The sequence below is a fragment of the Tubulanus polymorphus genome, chromosome 6 (assembly GCF_964204645.1).
Source record: "Tubulanus polymorphus chromosome 6, tnTubPoly1.2, whole genome shotgun sequence".
NCBI lineage: Eukaryota > Metazoa > Nemertea > Palaeonemertea > Tubulaniformes > Tubulanidae > Tubulanus > Tubulanus polymorphus.
Genome location: NC_134030.1, coordinates 7,515,387 through 7,534,009, shown reverse-complemented (window position 1 = coordinate 7,534,009; position 18,623 = coordinate 7,515,387). Strand labels below are relative to the sequence as shown.

The following is an 18,623-nucleotide window of genomic DNA, read 5'->3' as shown; positions in this document are numbered from 1 at the left end:
AACTTGCGCACTGGTTATTATTCAGTTAAGTCGTGGAGTTAGGTGGGAATGCTACATGGCAGTCGAGGATGGTGAATTAATTCGTGCTTCAACAAAATATTTCAGAAAATAGCATGAAAATGTTGGTTATTCACTAAAACATCCTTTTTGTTAATTTAGTTTAATGTTTAGTACTATTCAATTGAATTTTGTATAAAGTAGATTTGAACTAATCATCTGTTCTCCGCGTCAGAGTATGGCTATTCTTCCACCATTCAAAGCAAAAGAAACACGAGTGGTGCGGTGATGGATAGAGGACGAAAATGGATGTCCCACTATACATCACTGAACCTGAGAGTTGATGATGTGGGTGTCCCAAGTTTGAACCCGGTTTATTAATTGTGATCATCATTGGTCCAGAATAGATGACGGATTGAGTGTCAAGCGGCTGACGCTATGTATGATATATGTAGCTGAAGTATTTGGGAACAATAATTAAATATCTGTTCAGCGAGTTAAGGGTCCATAATAATGGGAGATATTCGACAACTACCATCTGGAAGAGTTCCACCCTGTTCCATCGTATTTCAATTACTAACATCGACATCCTTTTCAAACTCGAAGGTCCTCGTAGATTGTTTGAAGAATTTTTGACAAGGCGGGCATATTACATGTTTTTCACATTAAAACCTCCACTAAACGCCATCGTCTTTTGGTCGACAACACAAATACAAGAACGCATCGGTTCTCGTCGAGTATTTCATCGTTCGTGTCTCGTAGATTTGCGTAGGTTCGAACCCCCTTTACTCCCAACTAATCGAAATCCCTAGTGCGTCCATTGAAAAGCGAAAAAGCATTTTAGAGTAGATAAATATTCGCTCCGTCCAGAATGATTTTTAGCGCAAAGAGTAGATTTCAGTAAATCCTTTATTTATTGATAAAAATCATATCTTTTTAAATACATTAAAACATGTACACATAAAACGCCGCAAGACGCGAACATTTACAACAGGATATAAACGACAGTCCATATTACAAATAAACCTTTAAATACAAGATTGCTACCGAGCAAAATGCAACAGTTCGACTTTCGATTCTCTGTAACTTCACCCGTACAAAGCGTAGAATATGTCGAATTATCATTAACATTGGTTCCACCATCCGTCAATGATTTTCCTTTCCTAGAAAATCATTAAGAAGTAGAGAACATCATTAAGAACTCATCTCGCGTATACAGCGGGGGCGATATGTAAATCGAAAAGAATAATGTGTGTTTAACGCAATCAAGCCAAACTTACAAAGTTAGACAATTTTCTGATTTGTCAGTTAGAACGGAGGTTTCGTTCACCGCCTTCTGAGTGTCGTCTTTGACTTGGGAATTCTTACTTTCCTCGGTTGCTTTCGGTGCGTTGGCTTCTGTTCCTAAGAATAAACAACGGGTTCTGTACTATTCCATGACATTTTCTTAATCAGTTTTGAGTGCAGTGCGCATACGAAATGCTACTTTTCTTTCTCTGTTTGAATAATTGTACTTGATGAAAAATTGTTTGTCTTATTTTTTGTTTTTTTTGGTGCTGAAAATCTCTTCGCTGCTTTGCAGCTATATTTATTATCATTTTCCCCTTTTCCACACTATTTTCGACGAATGTGCATAGGCCTGTCTCACCTCACCGCTGTTCAATTTATTATCTATGTATATAGCCTGCCATGTACTTTCCGTGAAATAAGTTCGAAATTGAACTTAAAAACCTGAACTCACCATTACACACTAACGGATGCCAACACCGTTCACTTTGTCTTTCTAATTTCTTTTTCGTCATTATATAACTATCGGAGATAAAGTTGAACGTATCGTTGAGTAATAATTTCGGTCGGACGGGGGTGAAATGTATCATGTTCCCATCAGGTGTTATTTCGTATTTCGTGCAGTCACGCTTCCGTCGCTTTCTGCCTTTGCACGCGTTATCGCAGCGAGTCCAATTTCCCCACGCTGCGCAATCTTCTGTAAAAGCAGACAAAATATATTTACATTGTATGGCGTATTTTTCTCGTTATCAGTTTTTTTCCAGTATTTTCTCGTTCAAAAATGTTGGCGCGGCCCGAATCGGCCACCGTAACCCCGTTAAAGAGTCTACCCGTTAGTTCGACGTATATTTGTCAATCACCTTCCTTCGCTAACCGAAACCAATCGTTTGGTATGACACTTATGGAAACTTCAACATGTTATCATTTACAAATATAAGGAGGGTTAGCTAAGATTATCTTATTCGTTTACGCACGTCGGCAGAATATGGACTCAACTAATTCACACCAATACAACGAATATACTGAGAAACCTGACTATCTTAGGTGACCCATCGAAGTATAAAATCAGAGAAATTCTAGTTTATACGTCCATGAACTAGAGTTAAACCTAGTCTTTGGCCTGGAGACGGCATATTTCGCACTTTTATTCATAGAAATATATTTTTTGACGCGTTATATGTATAGATGATACTCTGAACATTGTGTATGTTCTCAAATATTTACATTAATCAATATGAATGGGAAATGTTACCCAATTCCTTCGTTGTTGTCGGAGTATCGGTAGTTATTGAGTGGGCAATTTTGCTATTCAGCTTGACGTAAAACAAATATTGGAATGCCGAATACGCGCACAAAAGAGTATATTATCCATCATTTACTTTTACGTATGTGTTATACAGTCGTTTCCTGACAGTGCAATCGTCTGGTAATGAAAGATTCTACTTGTGGCATGCGAGCGCGGATTCACCGTCGATTCAGAGAGGCGCATCAACAAAGCAACTCATTTTAGTTCTAATATCTTGATTCCTACGTCAGATTTCCATGTTAGTTTTCAGCTTACAGCCAAATGATACGCTGCGATGCACGTGAACTACAGTATAGACCCTTTACCTCGCATTCAACCGCCTTCACTCCTAACCCTCCCGCTCTTTAAGAGACTGTTACGAGAGTATCATTCTTCATGGAAAATGCCGATAACTATGCGAAAAGGAATTGCTTTTCTGTCGTTCTCATACAGATTTGCATGATTTGATATACACTCGCTTTATACAATCTGACAGTTAAATTACAATATCCGAAATAAACTACGAGCGCCGACTTAATGATCTCTTGCACGACAGCTTCAGATTTAGTGGGAATTGATGATTTTTGCGGAGGGAACATTTCAAACCGTTTCACTTAGAATTTCCAAAATCAGGGGCGGATCTCGGAAAATTTGAAGGTGCGGGCTCCAGAAAAAAAGAAAAGGATAAAGCATTTCTCGGATAAAGCAGCCACGCCCAAGGCTACAAGTGGGTCCTACCCTAGGTGTTGGGTATTTTCGACGAAATACACCCGAAAAGATGCAAGTTGCGAGAGGATGAGCGGACCCCCGAGACAACCTCTTAAATTTGACCCTGAAGATAGAATGAACGACCAGTAACTAATAATCTGCGACTGGCCATAAGACCAGTACGGCCAATTTGAGCTAAATCAAGATTATTACGCAACTCGATATTTTGAACGTAAGCGCACCCCTGGCAATTGATGCGTGCACTTAAAACCTACTTGGTAGTCGTATTTTCGGAACGCTTCTATCACAGTCGTAACCTTGACAACAGAATCTACATTGTTTCCGTACATAACCGCTGGAACATTCCGTGTCACTAGTTTTACGTTTCCTGTGGCAATACTGCAACAGAAAAGTACAACGAATAGTTTGTAAACTAACACTGTGAACAGACTTTAACAGTATTGCAGCATAGCATAACAATCATGAAAAGGCTCGTATGGTCATCTGGAGCTCAATTCCACTTAAGTTTCAACGAATCGAAATTAATTAGGGTTTAAGGGGATGCCCATGAAATAGGCTGAGGGGGCTTGTGAACTTTTGACTTTTGTGGACAAGGAGGAGCGGGGTTGTTTGATTGTGGACATCTTTCTTCTTCCTGCATTACATGGATGATGACTGCAACCTCGAATTAGGGGAGAAATAGTTCACATGAATAGTTTACATGACTTGATATCCGATGTCTTTAATTGCGTTTTGTCCTATGGACAGAGGCAGGGGTTTAGTGAAATTCTGTGGACATGGGAGAGGGGGTCAACATTATGCAATTTTATTTGAACGTCTTTTATAGACAGCCACTAACGCTGCTTTAGTGGAGTTTTGATGCCATATAGATTTGCATTTTTGCCCATTTTGCGATAACTTTTATAGCTCTGATATGGATCATCTATAACAGCGCTACATTCATTTTGTGCATGATGTATTTTTTCACTGTGACGACTATCTATATTGTGCGTCTGCGTGCGTGCGAATCCGTGGATAAGTAATCCCGCGGGTCTCGTTTATAATTTAGTCGCCAATGGAGATGGAGAACTGAATAGTCGTCCGCGCAGATCGTAATGAAGTTTATTTTGTGTATGACATTATTTTGTACTACATGTAAAAATACATGGGAGATTTCTAATGATGTCGAATTTTTGTAGACCATACGCGGCTCAATCCGCGGACGTCTGCTTTTTGGGGAGCGATCATTCAACTTATGCGATACGGGGAAAATATCTCAACAATTTCAAATTACCGCCTAGTTTTGTGAAAAAAGAATACACTCGGTCTGATTTAATGCAACTGAACGAACCTTTTTACGAACACATCTTCTGTTGATGATAAATTTGCCGCTTGCCTTAACGTGTATATCAGTCATACATGTCGTCTGAGAATGAAAAACGTGCATTTGTTTATGTAAGCACTCTGTTCTGTCCGGAAATATGGCGAGCTTGTAATTTGTCTTACGCCATCATAAAAGCACCTGCTTCGTGTCTACCGTCGCCTAGAGTAATCAGTCGCCAAGGTCGACACGGGGGACATCAATTTCTGTGTGAGCGAACCAGAGGCGCCGGTCAGTAGAAAATCTCCCAACAAAATATCCGGAGATAAAACGAGGAGCATCACAGACGCCAGTGTGTTTGAACGCACTCAGTTCCGCGGGGTTTTTCATTTTCAGGGCCGTACATAGAAATTGTAGTTTTTGGGGGTTGTGGGAGACAGAGTACGCCGAAAAAGGCAGCTCTATTTTATATAACAATAAAATTTGCAAAAAGACCACAATTTATTACGTTTTCCAAAATTTTTGGGGAGGGCCGACTCCCCACCTGCCTCCCTGGTTTTGTTGATATTTTTTCACCTTTTTTTTATCTCATGAACTGGGGATCTAAGTAACGCTAACATTAGGCGCCACCCGTCCTTCGTATCTAACACTACATCTTTGATATGGCACGTTACCAAAATCTAGATATGACATACAACGATATCTAAATCTTTTAAGCAATAGTTTACTGAAATTATCTACAAAAAAAACTCTCTACAAACTATTTACCTTATTTTCGGGACAGGTTATATAAGAGCCTGTTTTTTCGCAGTCTTCGAACGATTTCGCATTTCTGCATACCCTGCATAACGTTTGATACGCTCCGTGGAATTTGCCTCCATTAGCGTCGTCGTTGCATAACCCTAAAAAAAAAACAAACGTACATATTATCGATTATAAATATATATTATACTAATTATGCGGCGAATTCTTTCTCCAACTGAAAAAATGACAAGCCATTGAAGTGACTTCCACAATGGGAAATCATTCTGACTAATTGCTCCATGCTCCCATGTAGTATTTCCCTATTTCCCTTGCATTCACTAATTGGCCGACTCGAGATCGAACCTTGCCGGAGTAAATTTCAGGTTTCGTATTTTTTCATTTTTTGAAATGAAATGAATTATGAATGATCAACAAACGCAGATGCAGGAGGAAACAGGAAAACAGGAGATATGAATATACGTTTCCTAGCGTTTCCCTGTGTCGGATGCGTTTACGAGAAACGAGAAACATGGTTTCGGGAACAACGTTTTCGAGATCAAACATGTTTGTTTCCGTGTTTCTGAGTTTCCGCGTTACACTATGTGTGCGTTGGGATGTAGATCTGACGATCAGTTGATTATCGCCAGAAACTAATATGAAATGTAGCGCACGATTTTGTGCCTCAACGCATAAGAAATTCAAATCTTAATTTTTGAATTTTAGAGTTGAATCGTTAATACACGTATGGACGCGAGTGAGATAGTTTTCAATATCGTCAATTTGGATCTGTAAAATTCTTTCTTCAAGGATATTGATTGTCTCCTACGCGCATACCGTATGTTCTTCGTATTTGTTCCCATTGAATTGCGAAATAACTGTCTTTGATTTTACGCTCTGAGTCAATCATTGTTCCTGAAACCCTTAACATATTTTTCGTGCTCAGATAGCCCCGGGATGCATTTTTGTTCTGTCACGCAGCGCGTTGTAAACTCGACGGGTTGTCACGCGTTAAGTGGGTGTATCGTCCTTTTGAATTTGGCGATATAAACTTCGTTAAAGATCATTTTCTTTCTCAGTCCGTGTAAATTCGTTATTTTGTGTAATTGTTTATGTATCTATTTTGGGGTGTTACTCATTCAATCGCGATAAGTAATAGTATTCTTTGTAATTACACGATTTTCTTAACGATTTCTCGATTACACTTACACAAAATGCCACATTCACAAACCGTTTTCTCGGCAGTGCTGTAACAAGTTTAATTGTATATATACATCAAGCGATTTGAAAAAATCTATTGTCATTGTCTATTTTTAGAAAAAGTGGCACCTGAAAACCGAAAACGCATCTAATTAGCGCAGTAACAACGTTATCTGGTAACGCAAACACGACGATATATGATACATGTATATACAGACTGTATTAGGCACTTTGTCCAAATATTTTATTAACGACCCTATGTTGTGTCTGGTCTATTCATTTAAGCTCGGGGCTATACCCATTATAAATGTTTATAATATCGTAATAATTTGTGTATGTATGTATATAATGTGTACCCTGTATGTAAACGCTAATCAAGGTATGTCTTCACGTATATATATATATATATATATATCTAAATCGATTAGTATAATCCATATGGCTATATACGTAAGAGGGAGTTACTAAGGAAATTCGTCTATAGCTCTCCACGCGTAAGAATGTTGCTTCAAAGAAGTTCTTCATTTAATATCATTTCATTTTTAATATTTGTTTATTCATTAATTCTGTAAAAAATTTACATGAAAATAAACCATATCATATCATATCATATCAAAATCATATCATAAGGCTAAAAAACGACATCTTGTTTCTCCAAATCGGTCGGGTCATTTTGTTAACTCCAATGAAATTCTATAGCTTCCAGGTCTGTTAGCTTGATCATGATTTCAAAAAAAGAAATGTACAGGGTTTATACCTAGGTGGCCGGCCGGGTCAACTTTTAACCTCCGCGGAAATGGAAACAATGTATCAATTTTTTTTAACCTAAACCCATTTTTTCTTTGCGTCATTTGCATCAATCTGTCGTAACAGACACAAAATAATCAGATACTCAATTTTCTGTGCACCATGGGTTCTTGTAAAATATGTTAGATTCCATACTCCGACCTCCCGCGTTTTCAAAATAACTGATAATTTCTCAGTAACAAAATAAAGTCTTCCTGCTTCATGACAGATGATCGATATTTATATAGCTAACTAATGTGTAGCATTCGAATACTTCACCGAACTAACCCCGGAACTGAAGATACACGAGAAAACTGCGTATTCAAAGCGCAAAAATTTGGAGGCATAATTTCCGCCAATGCTTGTCACTAAAATTGACGGCCGATTATTACGAGTCGTGTAGTTTGCGGTGTAACAGCGCAGCCCTGATGACTGGGTGGGAAATGAGGTCTATAGATAATAAGCCGGATAATTTACAACCTATGAATTATTACTTGTTACTCTCAATTGGCGAAAATTGTCCCCAAGTCGAGAGAGAGAGTTCACTTTATTACCTATACCCCGAGGCATAATATATGTATATTCAATATCGCCGTATACGTTATTTTGTTATGTTAATTGGATGGAGTGATTTACGTTGGAATTCTTATTCGAAACTGATGCCGGAGTAAGGTTGGTCCATTCGAAATTCTCCGAAATATATAGCAAAATTCACTGTATCGTATCATTCAGGCATCCAGACATTGACACAGGACCTTACTTCTTATTCAAGGCACATTAAAGTTTCTATTTTTTCTTATATTTTGGTGTCCTGCTCACAAAATCGAAGGCTTATGGTTAATGTTGGCTTTATGTGGAGAAGATTTCGACGATCGCTTCGTTTCCCGGATAACAACCGCCACGTGTTTTAGTGCAGACGACTACGGCTGAGTTGTTACGCAAAACACGCGCGTTAGCCAGAAATTTATAGAATCTGAAAAATTCAATTATGAAAAGCATAAATCAAATAACCCACTGCCCCGGCAATTCCTTGAACTATAGACACTCTTGTAGCCGAGGTTTTATTAATAACATCGGATAAACTCAGTAATGTTCGTTTGTACACAGCTCATCGTTGGGATGTGAGAAATATACTTAGGAACTATTTGCCAGATAAACAACAAGGTTGTTTTTCGTCTCTTTTTTCTTTCTATGCCTCTCTTTCTGTCTGGAGAGATACGTACACGGCGTCCGTAACATCAATAAGATATTTCGGATACCGGTAATTATTGAAACAACTGAATTGTTCTTGAGAACAGAGCTTGTATCCCCACGCAACGATTGCACGCAATGGAAGTGTATACATTGGACGTACGTAACAAACCAAAAGTCTTTTTTTCTCAATCGAAAATGTCAGGATGTGAAACATACAGTCAGTATTCGGTTGAACATCGTAGTAGAAACAAGGGGATCTTTACCCGGGGTAATAATCACAAATTTGGCTGCTACAAAAATTCCTAAAGGCTTTCGAAAAATCTAAAGGGAACATTCCGCGCGTGGGAATAATGTGCCATCATTTTTGGTCGGATGGTTCGGAAAAATCATCCGCAGTCATTTGTTTTTTCGTGTGCTCAATCGTACAACATTCCTCCGGACGTGTTTACATGTTTTTGAACAAACAGTCAAACCACCAAACGTTATACATATACAAGTCAACTAATAAGCGAGATTTTTCTTGACAAATGGGTATAAACACTTCAATTGATTGAATAAATTCCAGCGACCACCACTAAACACAGCATCAAATGTCGGCTGCTAGAAGTGCGATTACTTTATCTGTATAATTGTATCAATTACTAAAAGCATGCGTGAAAAATCTGATGAATATTCGTTAAAGTTCTTCCATGTCTTATTCTGCAATACTATGAATAACAACGATAGCTTTTCATATGAATGATTCCGCGTGTTAATTAAGGTAATTTTCGATCGAAGAGACCTTTTTTTATATGAAAATTGTTTTCATGGTTGATGCAAAAAATGTCGTATACTACCAAAAAAATATTGAAGTATTCTTTTCAGAGAAAAAATTGCCAGTGTATAATTCCTTGTGTTAGATTTCTACCGCTATTTTTTCTGATAATGTACATTTATCGTGTTTTCAGTTACTTAATCTACTTACCGATCGTACACGAGATCAACAGAATTATAAATCCAATCCATTGATCACGGCGTAATAGCATGGTTTTACTGGGTTCACCATGGCTCCATACCGAGAACTGTGTCTACTGGTACTGTTATAACGCGCTTTCAGTTATTTCTATTTGACAGCAGTGGCTCCTACTATAGTCTGAATTCCAAACGATCTAATGGATAGCCCTAATTCGTTTCGGCAAAAATGACTTGACATCGTAAAATCTGCAGTTAAAATGAATTTTTCCATCTCCGAAATCAAAGATTTTTCAAAAAGGGAGATTTTATCTGCAATTAAAATCATTTCTATACCCGGGCTGCAATTAAAATCATTTCTGAGTGACGTGTCTAACTACAGCAGAAGGTAATGGAAGATGTGGGGCAAATGCGAAAATCTGTGGTGCAATGGCAGCGTTTTCAGTATTTCGTTATAATTTACTGCCATCAATAATCTATTGATGTATCTATTCATTTACAACTAATGAGGACATCATTCAGTCGATAATTGTTAGGCCTACTCCAAAATGCAACTGGACCGAGTAGCCTTTAGAGGGCCTAGAAAATAATACTACATCTATGCTTGCCATGGCCAAATGCTTGGTCCGATTCTGAGCATGATGCAAATTTGAAAGGGGTGGAATTTAATGTGCCAAATATTCAAGATCACTTTGCAATAGATAAAGTGGGAAGATATTTGTACTTCTTATGTCACCATGCGAGGAGGGAACTCAATACCAGGTAACCGTTAACCAGGGGCCGCTCTTTTTCAAGTGATGATTTAAGGTCGATTACTGAAGGATTACAGAAAATCTGATAGTCGTTATTTTTGAGACCCAGAGATATTGACCCGGCGTGTTTTTTCTTATCAAACGCGGCCGGGGAATCATTTTCCCAGGTTTGTGCCTTTTTACCATTCCATTGTCCGGCTTCGTGACCCCATTAACAGTTACATTGTGGTTATGAAGTAGAATATATTTAGCTAAAAGAATATGGCGATATCATTCAATTATTAGATTGGATTCCGGTGGAAAATACGAGCTGCTATTTTAGTTCACAGAAATTCCGCTATCGTTATATATAGGGGCAGCACTAAAGAGTTAAGATCCCTCCAATAGTATATATAGTATTGTAAATAGTTGATGTATATATATATTTCGTTACGTTTTCATTCTCTAAATTTTAATCACTTTAGTGTTGTTTTGTAAATATTTGTATATACATGTGTAATAGTTTTCCTCCATATACCATGTAAATGGTTGGAGTGTAAATAAATCGTAATCGTAATCGTAATCGATCTAGCACAGCCGCATTGTTCTACTGTGGCATGTGAGGAATATAGCTATTTTTTCTAAGGCAGATTTCATTCATTACTCGACACTAGTTAGATTAAAATGCATAATTTGTTCAACTTCAAAGTTTTGTTTAAGGGAAATTTGCTTTTATAATCTATTTCCAAGCTACTTTTAATAGAACTATCTTTTCGGCGAATGTATTAGCATCAGGTAAAGCGGCAGACTCACATGCCACAGGTAGAATTAAAACATATCAAATATTATTCACAAGATCTTATTACAGATCTTTGAGACCACTTTTAGTCAATATTCTACTAACACTGTTGTTTGCACGTTCCCGGGATTTTAACTGACCAATAAATTTCACTTTTGTTAATTGCCTTGATCAATACAGTAACTACACTCACTTGTGTACTTCAATCAACTTATTTTTAGATAACTTGTTAATCATCAGTAGCACTTATCAGCACATTTTGATATTTTTGTGAAAAGAAAGCACAAATCAGGGCTTAGCTTCATCATACTAAAGGTATTACTTCGTAAACTTGCTTAAAGAAAGTAGACCATGAAAATGCAAATATCATTGAAAGTTGTATAAACACTATACAACTTCGAACCAAAAACACCACGACGTATACATATTTGTTATAATAGCTTTATTTTTATTAAATAATTTATTCGTATAAAATACAAGATATCATCATTGGACAGATTTCGATACGTAAAAGAATGAAGGTATATCTTATACTGGATTTCCCTCACAATCGGAGAGGATCCTTTTGAAAAATCATACGGAGGGATTATAGGAATAAAATGCTCACCGTAAAACATAATGGAATGCAAGTAGTCTATACAAAGTAAAATATGCGAAATAAATACGTAAATATCCCAACTGCATTTAACATACATTATAAAATGAATAGCCACACATTCAGTTGTTATATAGAATTTAATTAAAACATTTAAAGCTTGAAAATGGCATTCTATGGCATTCTAAACTGACCAGTATAGATTAAAAGGTATGCAGAAAAATAGGGGCAGTACGCGTTGTAATCTTGGGCCTATTATATTGGAGAAGAATTTTCTCACCGAATATGTTCTTATCTGATGATTAGATTGATGGAACTTCAAAACTCACTTACAGAAACAAGTTACGAGTACAAAACGATTGTCTTAGTCTGGTCATTGGCTTGAAAAATTATGAGTTATGATGAACTTAAAATACGCTGTAAAACACAATTCCTAATCTTCAATTTATAAATTTACAGAAAAGTGACGAGCAAGACTCAATGTTTTCCGTATTGCCAGATAATAGTAACACCCAAATTTAATTTACAAGGAAAATCTAATAATATGGCTTATAAATAAAGCTTCATCACATTCTGGTATCTGCGAAAACCGATGCAGAAGAAACTATATGATACAAGCTGCCAAGGACGGACAGATGCATGGACATTGTTCTAAAAATTGACAGGAATGTTCAAATTTTTCTTTCAAAAACTACACGATGAAATAACTATACAAACAAATAAAATAATTTTGATGTAATCGTAGACATTTTACCCGATTGGAATGTAATTTCTAAAATATACGTAAAGTATCAATTTTCTATCATTTGTAAAATACAAAAATCAGTGTGTAAATCTATAATAATCAATAGACCTTGCAATTAAGGTATATGTATATACAGACTATATTCACAATAATATATGAGATCATCACAATGATCATTAATTGATAGACCTGATTTCGGTAATGATTGAAAATTGTGATGGGCCAGTTGCACAGACGGTTGTTAGTCATACTTGACGGGAGTGCCACGATCATCATTTAATAGCCTCATTCACACTATTGTCTGCTCTAATTCGGCCCATACCTGAAAAAGGACCAATGTCTTCACAGTTTTTAAATCATCCGTTATAATTGGTCCAGCAAGATACATCACTGTGATTGACAGGCAATTCAAACTATTCAAACAGAGAGAAGGCCATTCTAATATTTTGAACAGACATAGATTGGTCCTTTTGGTCGGTCTAAATCAGTCCAATATAAAATGGAACAGACTAATTTAGAATGGACTTTTCACCCATGTGAATGCTTCTAAATTGGAACAGACTAGTAAATTTAGAATGTAGTTATGTAGTGTGAATGCGACTATTGACAAAAAGGTATCCGTTCTCTTACGATATTAGTATTACCAAAAATTCATAAAGACTTATTAGTCTAAATGAATTTTTGGTATTACCCAACTCTTACCAGTGAACGTACTGGCCTAAAGCTCAGGTACAATGTTTGGATTGTTTCATGAAAAAATCTTCACACATGCCATACTCTTTTTTACTGGAATTCAGAGAGTTTTCCACGACTGTGTATCTGGCCTACCCACAGATCCCCTATGATCCATTGGGAATGAATAAATACAATACTTTCATCATTCCAACAAAACAAAACCGGTGACAATGTTTCATTCGTGAGTGTACAAAAACTAGAGAATACTAGACTGCCGGGTTCTAAACGGACATGAAACGCAGGCTGGAAACGATTGAGGCGAGCAACATGAGAATAGAAATTGTTGTCTGGCCGCTGCTCGATAAACCAACAGTTTCCATCGGACACAACGCTCCTTGACAGGTCGGAGTATCTGAAAAATATACCATCAACCATATACATACATATGTTTACGTACCTAGCCAATCAGATGCGTTGTTTTAGTGAATCTGCCGGTGAAACAGCGCATCTGATTAGCTTAATGAAGAAACTGGTGGCAACCCATTCACCTAAAAAATCTTGGGCGGTGTTATATGAGACCAATGAAGGAACTGACAAATGAGCTTGACAAATGGATAGTTTTAGTATGAAGTACTTACAGTAGAGTTTAATACGTGTTTCATAAGTCCCCAGATTCGATTTTGCTTGACATATGTAGGTACCATAATCGCCGGACTGGACATTACGTATCACCAAAGTCGACCAGATGTCGCCGTCCTTCATTTTCGATGGACCTTTCGCTTTCGTTTCGAAAATATCGTGTTTCGAATCTTTCGTAATCATCTTTCGGAAGTCGTTCTCGAGGTACGCCCACTGGATTTCCGGTTCGGGGAATCCTATATAACGAATATCAATACAAAATGAGAGCGATTTCACAAAATTCAAGGAGTTTTAGAGCGATTTCTCAAAATTAGAGGTGGTTCAAGGTGCTTGGAAACAATTCTTCAATTTAGATTTGTAATCAAGGAGTAGTAGGAATCCTGAAGTCGAGATTTATGAACCTACCTTCGACCAGACAATCCAATTCAGCCTTATAGTTTTTATCAGGCATCTGTCCGACGCTGGTTCTGAACGGGTAAGGCCTCGGATGGAAGTAGACTTTTACTTCGATATCTTGTTGCGCCGGTGGTCGTACATCATTATCGGCGTTACACCGGTAGACTCCACGGTGATCAAATGTTATATTAGTCAGCGCAAAAACATTACCCTGAAAATAGGTAAATAGATTCTTACATAAATTTCGTGAAAAAAAAAACAACAAGAGGTCCATGAACCTTGAGACTTCGTCGAGAAAATCGGAAGTTCCAGACAGTTTGGGAAAAGGAACAAGTCCCGCCTCGCTGGGCAGGTTGAGGGTCAACGTAGCTAATGCATAATTGGAGCGTTTCACGAAATTATCTTCACACCGTTTCATCTTTGTTTGGTAAAGTTTTAAATGGCGCTAATTGCGTAATTAAAGTGTATTGCACAAAAGACGAGTTAACATGCACAGCATTTTGTGAGCGAGTTCATTCCAGACAGGTCTCCAGAACCATTAAGAAGACTTCTTCGACATACGACGAAGTAAAAAAAAATTGCTACAAATAAGGACATGCTCTTCGCAGGTCTGCCAACAGCCCCTGTTGGCAGATATATAAATACATAGTAAAACACCCCCGATATACCGCCATACTCTCTATACCGCCCAAATCATTCTGCACCGATGTGGGCGGTATATCGGGGGTTGACTGTGAAAATCAGGAACGGCATGCAGCTCTGTCTTCTAAAGCTACAATCAATAAAATGACCATCCATTTACCTTAACTTTGAAAAGACCATTTGGAAGTGCAGTTCCTTTAACACGAGTCCACGTGATTCTCGGTTGAGGCGTTCCCTCAGCTACGCAGGTCAGATTATAGTCCTCGCCTTCTCTCACATAAACCGGTCCTTTCGACGTGCGAGACTCGTCGATCTTCGGCGACCCTGAAAGGAATAATGATATCCAATGTCAGCAGGGTAGAGATTACATTTGACACGTAACGCTTACCATTCCTTTCACAGTGGAATGTCTAATTAAGAACTAAAGTGTATTCATTAGAGTCCAGGATAAATCATTTTGGGATATTTCTCTTTAATCTTTTGAACACATTACGCCCCGCGAAACTGCAGTCTGAATAAACCATCATTTTTATATCCATTTATACTGTGTTGAAGGATGAATTAAGTTTTTAATCATTGCAAATCTATTTCAAACGATAGGAATGCAAATAGCGGTACACGTATCAAAATCTTCATCACGATTTAGCTTTTATTCACAACATTTTGATCATTTGTCCTTTATCTTTAGTACTCAGAAAATTGATCGAAATGTCATGAAATAAAATCTAATCAAAACGAAGATTTGAATATTACAGTAGTTTTCTTTCTATTGTTTCGTTAGCTGAATACTACATAGTTTATCTATTTCTCCGACTTAAATCTGATTCCCATGAATTTGCATCCTGATGGCACGCATCGAGACTCGCCACGGTCAGAAACCCTGCTTAACTAGCCCGAGTGCACAGCTACATGCGCATGTTAGATGATGTCATTATTAGCCCATCAGAAATCCTGTTTTATTTTAGCCCAGGTTTTACCAGCTATAGTTTATCCAAGAAATTTGCCTCAGCGATTATATACAACCGTCAATCTGATTGTCGCTGCAAGTTTTCGTGCGGCAAACCTGCGCTCTCGGTCTAGTGCGACAGGGTTTCGTGCCGCGGCCGAGTTTAGCGATCGAATCAGGTTCAAATCCCTGCTGGGGGAGAATGATGAATTCGTATAGAGTGGCCGCTCACCCTTTTAGATGATTTTTCAGTCATTTGTTCTGAACTTACTTTGAACTACGAGTATACCGTCTTTATACGGTTGATCAGTGCCGGGGACTCCGATTTGACAGCGGTACTTGCCGGCATCTTCCTCTTTCAGAGCCCTGATGATTAGACGATATAGAGTATTCGAATCGACTCTCTGCGTGCGAACTTCGTACTTCAATTGACCGTTCCCGACGTCGAAGTTCGCCAACGTTATTGTCGTGTCTGCGCTTATGTATTTCGGCCCGCTGTTCGCCATGTGAATCCAGAAAACCTGTAAATTTTTGAAGAAAACTGTATTATTGACCTTATGGCCGAAGGAGACAGGACTTCAGCGGTCACTTTGGATAAACAAACAAAATTGCAGTCGAACTTAATTACCTGATAGGAAAGGACAAGAGGCATTAAATTTTGTGTAAAATAACTGAAAATGATTATTAGTTTAACTCAATAAACTCGATATAATCGTGGCAAATAATGGAACAAAGGAGCAAAACTGACTTATCGTACATAATGCAACAATTGAGGTTATAGAAAATAAATTTGAATGTTTGATTTTACGCGCGATCTAGTTCCCTGACTTTCTTAAAGCGAAGAAATTGCTCAGACTTTCTACGATTTTCAGAGGTTAGTGGCCATCCTTGTTCAACGTGGATTCCACCATGGAGAAAAGTCACCGTATTGAAATAAGCAGAGCTGCCAACCTCAGAAAGATGTTGTCAGTACAATTCTTCGAGTTTGTCAGTATTTTATTGAGGATAAGAGTAATAAGAATTTGCCTAATGTATTGAGCTGAAGAGAATTTTGAAAGTGCTGCTCATACTAAATAATCTGCAACGAGAGGATTGTCACAATAGCCCAAACATGTCATAACGCAACACTCTTATTGGTCTATAGAACAATGCAGTGAGGCCGCAACTGGGGCCGGCACCGCGTCTGGATTTCCGACGATATCAAAAATTCACGTAAGTGCGTACTCAAGTGTCGCAGGGGTGTGTCGTGTCGGACCGGAGCAGATTTGATTGATCTAACATCTGTTCGGGGGAAGAGATTCCTGAGTGTTCTCTTCTGTTGAAGCTCTGGGCCCAGTTTCATGAAAAAGGTTAAGCGGCTAAAACGGTTAAGTTTGAATTGTTGTCCTGATCGAAGAATATATGAAGTAATCAACGGCAATTACAACAAATTTGAGTTCAACTATTTTGTAAACTGGGCCCTGATTAGTGATTGTTTGAAGTTTATTGTTGTTCGACAACCTAGCTTTCTTCTAGTCTCCAGACTGAATTATGAATATGACTTACGGGATATTGTTCTGGATTAGTGACGGTACATTCGAGTTGTCCATCATCACCAGCACGTCTCGTTTCCTGCTCTATTTCTTTAGTAATGGCAGATTGTTGCTGAGCTGCATCTATAAATTCATATCATAAATGGTTGGGTGCGGTTTACTCATTTTTGAATGCAATCAAAAATAGGCAGCGGAAAGCTACGACTTATGATTACTTACCTATTTCTGACGCGGAATACATCAACATCAGAATCGTAAGAAACCTGCACAACATCTTACCCGTAAGAAAAATCCCTTCACGGTATGAATAACGCTCGATAACTTAAAAATCAAAGAGAAAATCAACAAAAAAGCGTTAGTAAAATCTTAGAACCCGGAAGTGTTTGTGAGTCACCAGAATTAAAACACGGATTGGGCTTTGATGTGGACTGCAATAAAATACGTCAGCGGCTTCGGATTCAATTCAAATGACTGCCGGTCCGATCCTCTGGTGAACAACGGGTTCGTGCTTGTCGAAAATTTGTAAATCTTATTGCTATTTTTGGGTAGAGATTTCAAATAGTTGATAATCCATAGAAGCAAAACAGTAAAAAGTGTTAGGAAGCAATAGATGTTTATCGAATATTGAATTACTGATTAACGGCGTGAACATTTATTTTCTAAAACTGGCTGCATGCGGTTAAAAGAATTAGCAGGAATCGTGAGGTCCCCGGCGTGGACCCAGTTACAACTTGAGAATAAGGACTCGGGTTCACCCAGTCCCGAGAGTGGCCGGTTTCACGGCGCTCCATGATACGGTGTACTAAGACGCTCGCGTGACTAATGTAGTCCTTTCGTTTGGCAAAATTCGATTAGACGTTTCTGAAACATCCGCCTTCCAAAGATCGCTCCTGTAAAACTGTGTAAGCCATGTTCAATTTAACACCCGCTCCTGGTATCGTTGTTTAGCTACGTCGATAACCTAATTCAAGCGATGAACCAGACTCATGTCAATTATGGTCTGGTTAAATGTAATTTTGCTCCGTAGAATGATTGAGAAAATTACAGAACGATGCGAGCGCATCAATGACGGTAGCCGGGCATCGATAGGGTAAGGCATGCCATTAAAAAGTGCAGGGGGTGCTCGTCTTACAAATTAAGCAGGTCCTATCTTCAACCTGCTTAATGAATCGATCAGTTTCCACTCTCAATACATGTGAACCAAAGGCGCATTTGTTTGAAATCGGTTTTTATAGAAACCAATTTCAAACATGCGCCTCAGCACGATGGGTCTGACTAGATCATAGACTGGTTACAGGTCTTAGGGACTGGCAACCATTTCAATCGTATCAAACGCACTAACGAGACAAGCCGTAATTTATCATTCATTTTCGAAGGTTAAAATAGACAAAACAAGCAATTTAATGGAATTTGTTTTTATTTAGCAACGTGATTTCGTTAAAAAACCCCAGCT

At 38.1% G+C, this 18,623-nt stretch overlaps 2 protein-coding genes across 2 annotated transcripts; both read right to left on the bottom strand.

The window, feature by feature from the left end:
* Positions 1 to 917: 917 nt before the first annotated feature.
* Positions 918 to 9,585, bottom strand: LOC141907469 (uncharacterized). The gene is made up of 7 exons (XM_074797118.1): positions 9,484 to 9,585; positions 5,367 to 5,500; positions 4,629 to 4,703; positions 3,553 to 3,676; positions 1,739 to 1,981; positions 1,278 to 1,401; positions 918 to 1,160 (listed from the first exon to the last, which is right to left on the bottom strand). Exons 1-7 carry the CDS (start codon positions 9,542 to 9,544, stop codon positions 983 to 985), a joined length of 939 nt encoding a protein of 312 aa, XP_074653219.1. The 5' UTR covers positions 9,545 to 9,585; the 3' UTR covers positions 918 to 982.
* A 1,861-nt stretch (positions 9,586 to 11,446) lies between these two features.
* On the bottom strand, positions 11,447 to 17,539 carry LOC141907513 (lachesin-like). Its single transcript, XM_074797177.1, has 7 exons — positions 17,390 to 17,539; positions 17,184 to 17,293; positions 15,910 to 16,159; positions 14,853 to 15,016; positions 14,060 to 14,261; positions 13,654 to 13,890; positions 11,447 to 13,427 (listed from the first exon to the last, which is right to left on the bottom strand). Exons 1-7 carry the CDS (start codon positions 17,442 to 17,444, stop codon positions 13,297 to 13,299), a joined length of 1,149 nt encoding a protein of 382 aa, XP_074653278.1. The 5' UTR covers positions 17,445 to 17,539; the 3' UTR covers positions 11,447 to 13,296.
* Positions 17,540 to 18,623: the final 1,084 nt, after the last annotated feature.